Source organism: Cornus florida, unplaced genomic scaffold, assembly GCF_030987335.1.
Source record: "Cornus florida cultivar Cherokee Brave unplaced genomic scaffold, ASM3098733v1 CherokeeBrave_3.0.0_Hap2_Chr02, whole genome shotgun sequence".
NCBI classification, from domain to species: Eukaryota; Viridiplantae; Streptophyta; class Magnoliopsida; order Cornales; family Cornaceae; genus Cornus; species Cornus florida.
Window position 1 is genome coordinate 56,987,695 of NW_026775572.1, and position 8,714 is coordinate 56,996,408.

The 8,714-nt window shown below is 40.3% G+C and overlaps 1 protein-coding gene across 1 annotated transcript; it reads right to left on the minus strand.

Moving 5' to 3' along the window:
- Positions 1-1,518: 1,518 nt before the first annotated feature.
- Positions 1,519-8,714, minus strand: LOC132287113 (cation/H(+) antiporter 28). Its single transcript, XM_059789622.1, has 5 exons — positions 7,921-8,714; positions 4,097-4,615; positions 3,544-4,020; positions 2,502-3,092; positions 1,519-2,237 (listed from the first exon to the last, which is right to left on the minus strand). The coding sequence occupies exons 1-5, from the start codon at positions 8,119-8,121 to the stop codon at positions 1,623-1,625; spliced, it is 2,403 nt and encodes an 800-aa protein (XP_059645605.1). The 5' UTR covers positions 8,122-8,714; the 3' UTR covers positions 1,519-1,622.

An 8,714-nucleotide genomic window follows, 5' to 3' on the forward strand; every position in this document is an offset into this window, starting at 1 on the left:
CATTTTGGGATCATGTATTAGTTATGTAAATCTTGTATTTCAATTGAATGAGATGTGATTTTTTTTCATCTTTGGCATGCATAGCAGTCTAGTAGCAGTTCTAGTGCATTTGCTCAGCTCGCAGGGTTGTTTCAGCGGTCGACCGAACATTCGAGTAGCCTCAGCTACTGTTTGGAGTCACAACCGACCGACCGAAATGGCTACTTCGGTCGACTGGTACAGGGGGGTCCATTTCAGCCTACCGGAGGTCGACTGAACTGTAGCTGCTTTGTGACTTTTTGTTCTTTCTTTGGCATAGTCAACCCCGAGTCTTGGATAGTTGTTTTAAAGCCTCCACATGATATAATTAGGACACAAGAATGATGCATGGACACTAGACATGTTGTGGATTGATTTAGGTGACATCGGGTTCGGGTAAGGACTCGGTTAACGGTTCGGAACCATAGGTTCGGGTCGTTACACTTTCGCTCTCACATTCCGCGCGCGCTTTCACTTCAATTCTTACTCTATGTGACTTACATTTTGCCACTTTTGAGCTACCGTTCTTGAATTTGCTCGGACTCCTATACCTGCTCTGTTTGACTTAAAGTGGCAATAGGAAGACTGTACATGGATTATGGTCGTTTGTTTGCACATAATCAACCACTTCTAAAGAAGAAAGAAATGGAAAGTCTAAACTATTGTTTTAGTCTCCTCAAGATTTTACTTTCAATCAAGAATTATATAATTGTGGGGAAACTATGGGAAGAAGGAAAAAAATAGTGATAGAACTCTCATTTGGCTAGGAAAGAAGAAATAAACTCTTTTTTGAGTTACCCTTTTGGAGGTCAATAATTTATGATCGCACACTATTGTATATTTCTATTTCATTTGCTTTTCATTTAAGTAATAATGGAGTTACTACATTTATAAAGATACTTTTAAATAATTTGTTATGATAAGTATTACTTATGGTCCATAAAGATGAGTATCTGAGGACTAACATAACATGTCAGCTCAGAGGGTCTGAGAATTGGACTTGCTATTAGTCACTTTAAATTGTGAATCAGATGTGATGGTAGCATGGTTGTAGACGAAGGCTTGTAGCAAAGCATTCCAGCTGCATTGCGAACCGAATCTTGTAAAATAGTAGGACCTGTTCCGTTCCGTTTGGGTTGTACTTTACAAAAAATTTAGAATGTTTAGCAAATATTCCAACCTTTTGTAAAGTACATCCTAATCTCGACGGAAGAGGATGTACTGTTCACATGAGAGAATTTTCTTCCGCTGCATTGATGAGCGGCTCAGTGTGTACATGTTTTTGACAATTCGTGTGCACATGGCAATGTGTGTGTTGTTTGATAAAGCTTTTTTTGAGTGAGTGAAGTATGTTTATCCTTAAAAATATATTTAAACATGAAAAAATAATTTGGAATTTACTAATTTTCCCAGTAATCCTACAACAAAGTTTTGTTCTGTATATACAATGAATCTTGTAAAAAGTATATACAATGAATCACATGAGAATGCTACTTTCTTCTATGTAATAGTTTCCCAGTCATTTCTCACATTGTCCTCACATACACAGCTTCCTTGCTATCAATTATATATGTTTCTTGAAATCAAATACACTGGACATTTAATTACATGATTGTAAATTCGTCGTCGAGGCCATCTAATTCTCCTTTAAGACTATGTTGCTGGATGATCAAGACAGAGGCCGTCCCAGAATATTCTGAAGTTGAAAGAATGTCACCTACAGGGCCAAGTTCTGGACACTCCTCCCAGTCATTCATCCCAATTGTCAACACCGAATTTGCCCTCCCTCCTCGCCCCACAATGAAGAGCTCATATTGCCCTTCAAATGACTGCAGGATGGAAAACGTTTGACCGGAATTAGCAACATACTTTTCCATGTAAGCTACAAACCCTTCGGCTACATGTTTGTCGTAGAACTCGGCAAAGAACTCGTCGTCTAGCTTCATCTCTTCTTCTTGCTCCTCAGTTTTTAGCCTTGCTCTACCAGCTCTTGTTGTACCACTATTTGAATTCGAATCCAGAAGGAATCTTATGACTGTGAGCTTCACACCTGGATGTCTGGCCATGCGACTGGCATAGGCTAGCGCCTCCCGGTCATCTTTGCCACCGATGAAAATGACTGCTGCATTAAGGGGTACAGATGGTTCTGCCTTGGTGTTGATCAATCCAAGACCTCGGTCCACTAGAATTCCCACTGAGCACGGGGCATGTCGAAGCACCTGTGAAACACCAAAACTAGCTGGCATAAAGCAACGGAATTAGAAGAAAATGCCTGTTTGGTTTAATTTTCTTAAAACAGTTCTCAAAATCTGAGAAAACAGAAAATTGTTTTAAAGAACTATTTAAATTCCGTTTCCTACTGAATTTTCAGAAAACTGTCAACCTGTTTTCGGAATTTTGAAAAACAGAAAACTGTTATCAGAATCGAACAGGCTCAAAATACAGTTGTTCCGTTCTTTGAGCACAAAGATAAGCTTTATTACCTTACGGTTGACATGTCTGAATCCAGAATGGCCTGCATTGAACCGCCCATCTGTCTGCTGATCTTTGTGGAATGGCAATATGATTAGGGAAGCTAACAAGTCTTCGGCTCGAATGCAGATATCCTGATACATGTTATTGATTGTTGCGAGGGAAAGCATTCGCTGGATACTGATGCCTTTCCCATCCTCCTCTAAATGAGTTTTCACTGCATTTGTTATCTGCTCTCTCCTGGCAATCACCGTCTTGTCGGTGACAGACACCGACTCGGTTGCATCACCGTGTGACAGTGTGGCTGCTACTTTGTCAGTTAGTTCGATCATGTCAGTAAGGTAAACCATGATGCCGGGTTCCACTGGCCCTCTAGAAATCTCCATGAAGTTGATGGCACAAGGCACATTTTGAGGACCATGAAGGCACAGCATAATCCGAAGCTCGCTTGATGGATTGAGCCATTGTAGCGCCATCCGTTGGGTTGGTGAGCGTTTTCGTGCACGTTCGATGATGTTTGCCACCACCAGCGGTGTGTAAATAATGGTCAGGATGGATGCAAATACCATTGTTGTGCTGGTAGAAGTTGTTGTGATATTATACTGCATTTGAAATTTTGAAACACAGTATCAATTTGATTAGTGCACGTGCGCACACTATTGCAATAAGATTGGAAACGCGAGCAATAAAATTGATGTAAGAGATGCGCAATTACTCATATGTTGCCTTTGGGAGCACCAAATCAGTACATTGCTCCCAAACATAGCATTAGTAATATCACTTCAATTTTCCAACCAAAAGTTATGCTAGGTGTTTTTATCTCAAAGCTTAAAAACTTCTGGCTTTTCTCAGTAGTGGAAGCATTTGATTCAAACATTTTAGCTGGTCACAATAATCAATTTGATTATTTAAAGTAACACATATTTCATGGTTACTAATGGTTCTGTGATTCTTGCTCTTAGTGGGAGCAATAAAACATGGCATAGGAATCAGCAATGACAAGCACTAATTAACAAAAACAAAAACATCATCAGGAGAGGAACAGAGACTTACTACATTCGCAATGATAGCCAGGTACACATGAATATGCCCCTTTACGTTCAGAAGCAAACCAATGGCAACTGATTCCGGCCAATGAAACCCTAACATCACCCCGGACGCGACAGTGCCGGCAACTTTCCCGGCTGTTGCAGTCACAAAAAGGAAAAAAAACCTTGCCCATGTCCCTATTTGGCCGCCTTCGAATTCCTCCAAGGCAGTTACAGAACCCACCCAAAAGAAAAAAAGTGGGTAAAACATGGTAATCAAGAAGTAGTGAACTTTGTTAATCATCATCTTTGATATCCTCCCTTCCCTTGGCATAAATATCCCCGCCAAAAACGCGCTTAACATCTTGTTGAACCCTGCCATTGTCGGCGAACAACTGCATAGCACCACAACATATGCTGTTGAGAGGACTAGATGTGAGCCTTTTATGGGTTTCCCTTCAGGGTTTTCGCTGTTCACCCAGTTCATGAATACCGGTGATACCTGTTAGAAGATTTAAATATTAAAGTTACACTCTCTCTAGAAGTTTAAACTTTTAGAGTAGATGGTGGTTCAGTACCTTTGCAGCTATCACAGATTGGATCACCAAGGTAGAAATCATTCCGAGGACTGACTTCAAATTTCGGGTGTTATAATTAGCAAGAGGATCAAATAAAATGTACCCTAGGGAGAGGATGAGAGTAGACACCAAGTCGGACAGCGTCCCCGCGGACACCACAAACCGTCCTATGTCTGATTTACCGATCTTTTTGTCGGTTATGAGACGGGTGAGGAGGGGAGAGGCGGTGCCGGAGACAACGACAGAGAGGGAAACGTTGAATAGAAGATTTGAAACTTTAGGGAAGTAGAGCCATGGAGTTATTAAGAGGGCTAGGACAAATGTGGAGAGCATGCCTGCACAGGCCACTTTAGTCTCGCGGGATGGGGGTTGAAGGAGTATGTTAGGATCTATGTCTAGGCCTAACACAAACATGTTGCAAATCATACCCACATCAGCTACATTATTCAGTGTTCTGTTCCCTTCTTTGCTGTTGATTGCATATCGTATGAATGGTATGTTTCCAAGAAATAATCCTACCTGAAGGTAGCCATTAAAGTTATTATATAGCACTCTATCATATATAACAAGAAAAATGCATAATGAATTGTGTGTTTACAGGTAATTCCTCTACAAACAGAATATCGTGATGGACATCTAACTTAGAAGGGCTTGTGTGATGGCATTAGAAGTTTGCATGAGTCTGTAAATTAATTTATGCAGTTTTCACATTGGTGATTTGGGGCTACTATCTTGACACCAAAAAATAATAAGTAACTAACTACTTTGGTAGTGGGGAGATGGAGAGAGAGAACCAACTTGGATGAAGATAAATGAATAGCAGAGGGATGCATTGTGTCATATGAAAGACTTCACTCAAGTCCTTTGACGTGAAGGGAAATAGAAGTATGGTTTTAAAGGTGTGGAGTAGAAAATATGATAAGGAATCACGGGCTGTAATCCAATGGTACTTTTTCACTTTCCAAAGTAGAAGGTTGAGAGTTCAAGTCTCCAAAGGAGCAACGTGAATGTGTGAGTTTCTTGTTAGGATATATATAAAATAAAATTAAAAAAAAAAAAAAAAAATGAGAAGGAGAATGTCATTAAATGTGATACCTCCTGTTTACATGAAATGAATGTGTTCGAGACTGATACAATTTCATAGGAAAAATGATCTCAATACTATGAACTATATATATATATATATATATATACCTTCTGAATTTGCTTTAGTAGTTCAGTGACCTAACATTTTGGGAAAGTTCTGTGATCCCAAGTCAGAGGGAGGCCTAGTGTCACGGGCTTAGAGTTTCAGCACCACTCTAGCTGCTCCCGTGCGGCACCAAGACGTTGCTTTCACTCTCGCAAGTACTTGGTCAGCCTAACTCCCGTGCACACCTTAGCCAACACACTCCCCTCGTGCGCTTACTAGTGTTGTAGTTGCCCTCGCCCTCTCCTCACTTGGCTTGCACACTCACACACACTAAGACACTTAAGTTGGCAAGGAAAGAACACTTCTATTACTTCAAAGAATGCTTTGTACAAGGCTAACACTCAAGCTCTCTACAAGGCTCTCAAGACTCACTCCAGGACTTGTTGTTTGCAAAATGAAGTCCTACTCCTATTTATAGGCATCCCCATCCCTAATGGATGGCTAGGATGCATTCTAACCAACGGTGGAGATTAATTATCTAGAATCTTCTTCCACCTTCTACACATCTCCATACATATCTACAACATTCTAGAACCCTCCATACTACTCCACACAATTCTGGAGAATTCTAGAACCTTCCACACACTTCTAGAATATACTATACATATCTAGAATCTTCCACACAACTCTAGACTACTCCGGAAGACTCTAGAAACTCCACTTGCCATGCAGTTGCCATGCAACGTCCTCCTTAGCGTCTGCGTGTCACCTGCGTGGTACAACCTCCATAGGCGGGGCGTGACACTAGGCTTCCCTAACACAGACCCGTGGAATAGAGCGTCAATCATGAGACATATTTGGACTCTCTTCTCAGTCAACTCACCCAATATTTGGTCTAGTTGGGTTCACACCTAACCTACCTCATTTGAAACAGGAGCTTTTGGGACATTAAAATCACCTCCACCTCCACCAGCTTTTGGTGCTGGAGGAGAATTTTAAATCTTAGATCTCTTGCTAAACATCTCATCAAGCACAGCATTGGCAATGGTCTGAATACCCTTCTATGGTTTGATAACTGGCTCCCTTCAGGGAACGCACATTCACCTTAGACTTAGCTCCTCCAATCTTGGGAAGTATGCTAAGGTAAGTAGTCTCATCCACCTCAATTTTTGGTTCCTTCTCGTCTTACTAGATTCGTGGATGACTTCAGAGATCTCTCCCTCCTTATTCTTAACTCTTCCTCCCCGGACAGTATCTCCTGAATTCCCTCCCCCTCGGGCTCCTTTTCTCTCCCCCCTCCATCCCTCCGAGTCCACTGTTCCAGCCTTGTTTGGCCTAAAACCATCATTCCTAGACACTCCTTTATCTTGTGGATTGCCATTCTCACCAAACTTCGTATCAGAGATAGCCCTGCCTTTTCCTACCTTCACTTTCCAAACATCTGTGCTCTCTCTCTGCTCCAATGCGGCTGAAAGTCGTGACCACGTTTTCTTCCCGTGTTCATTCTCCTACTGCATTTGTTCCCACTATCAGCTCATTTGTAACTTCCATATTTCCCCCTCTAACTCGCAGTTTTTGATTGCTTGGTGCTCTTTCCATTGGTCTTCCCAGTCTAAGCTTAACCAAGCTTCTACTAACAGGTTAACTCTTGCAGCTTGCGTATATGGTATCCAGAGGGAAAGGGACTTTTCGGATGTTCAGTTCAAAAGCTTCCTCTACCTCTGCTGTAATTCAATCCATTTTCAATACCATCAGATGCCGACTGCTCTCCATCAAGGTTCCGATGGTGCAGTTTCTCATTCCATTGGTTTTTCCTGGCAGCTCCCTAGTTCATTTAATCATTTATTCAGTCAGCTGGTGTGCAGGATAGTTAGTTTTGGTAGTTATTTTTGCCTGTATTGCTTGCTCCTCTGTTTGCTTTGTCTTGCTGAGTTGGTGTTTTGTTTTTTTTTTTTGGTTTTTTGGTTTTTTTGTTATTTATCCATGTGGAAGTAAAACTGTATACATCTCACCCTCCCGACCCAGAGTTAGCCTAATAAAGTAAAAAGTGAAAAATAAAAAATTTGGGAAGCAATCACAAAACTATTCTAATTTCTTTCACTGCCAATTACAGCATTTCATTGGGACAATGGAGGAGAAGACCACATTGAGGCTGACACTTAGGTTTTTTTCTTCACTAGTTGGGATTATGATCATAAAATGTCATAAATTTGCTATTGTTCTTTAATTTTAACCACAGAGTTGAGGCTGCATTGGCAGATCAAATTGGCATTTTGAAAACTGCTCCATTGTGCCGTTGAGGTCACGGCACAGGCATACCAGAGCCCTCCACATAGGCAGTGGAATTCGAAATAGGAAACAGCCTCTTTGCATGCGGAGGTAAATAGATTTTCCTCCTCAAATTTTGTAGTGGCGGAAGCCTGGTGCACTGCACTAGGTAGGCTAGCATTTTTCTACAAGTTCAATTTTTTTAAAAGAATATACTTAAAAACAAAAAAGTACCACAATTTTAACCAAAAGAAAAACAAGATATATATATATATATATATATATATATAAACAACATGCATGTAAGCAAGCATGGATGCAAGAGAGAGAGATTTACATACGGTGGATTCAGAGATGATGCGAGGCTGGGACAAACAACATGCATGTAAGCAAGCATGGATGCAAGAGAGAGAGATTTACATACGGTGGATTCAGAGATGATGCGAGGCTGGGACAAAGGCCTGAGGAGGGCGTGTAAACCATTGCATAAGAAGACCATGAAGAAGAAACCCAACATGTAAAAGGCTATATTTGCTACATTCATTGTTATCACTGTCTTGCATCCTTTATCAGGCGACGCACCAGGCCACAACCCACTAAACGTTCCGTTCCCCAGCAAATCCATCTTCTTCTTCTTCTTCTTCTTCTTTTCCTAATCTTCCTTCCTAATTATTTCTCTCTCAATCATACATTAATTAATTTTCTGATTTTTTTCTATAGCTAACACATGCATCCTTACAGAAAGAGAAGAGAGAGAGAGCCCTTTGATTTAGGATCAAACAAAACCCAAAACAAAATGAAGTTGACAAAATTAAGAAAGTAAAGACATTTCTTATGAATCCATAGAATCTAACACCTCATTCAGCATATGTTCACGCTAGGGGCATTGTTGTCTTTTCCTAAACGAGACGTACAGCTTCAATTTTATTTTATTTATTTATTTTTTTTTTTCTTTTCTGCATGATATTAGTTTTGTGATTCAGCTGGTTTGGCGTTGTGTCTCAAAATGATGGCTAAAATTTCTTCAAAGTTTAGTTTAAGACTTTTTCACCATCTGGCCTATAATTTTATTTAGTTTGTCTTCTCCATTATATTTAGTTAGAAAACACCAATACAGCACGCGACCAAACTTCTATATGTTATGCAAATTTATTGATTTATTTATTTTTATAAAGACACCGTCAATTACAATAATATTAAAAATTACTCACTTTGTTC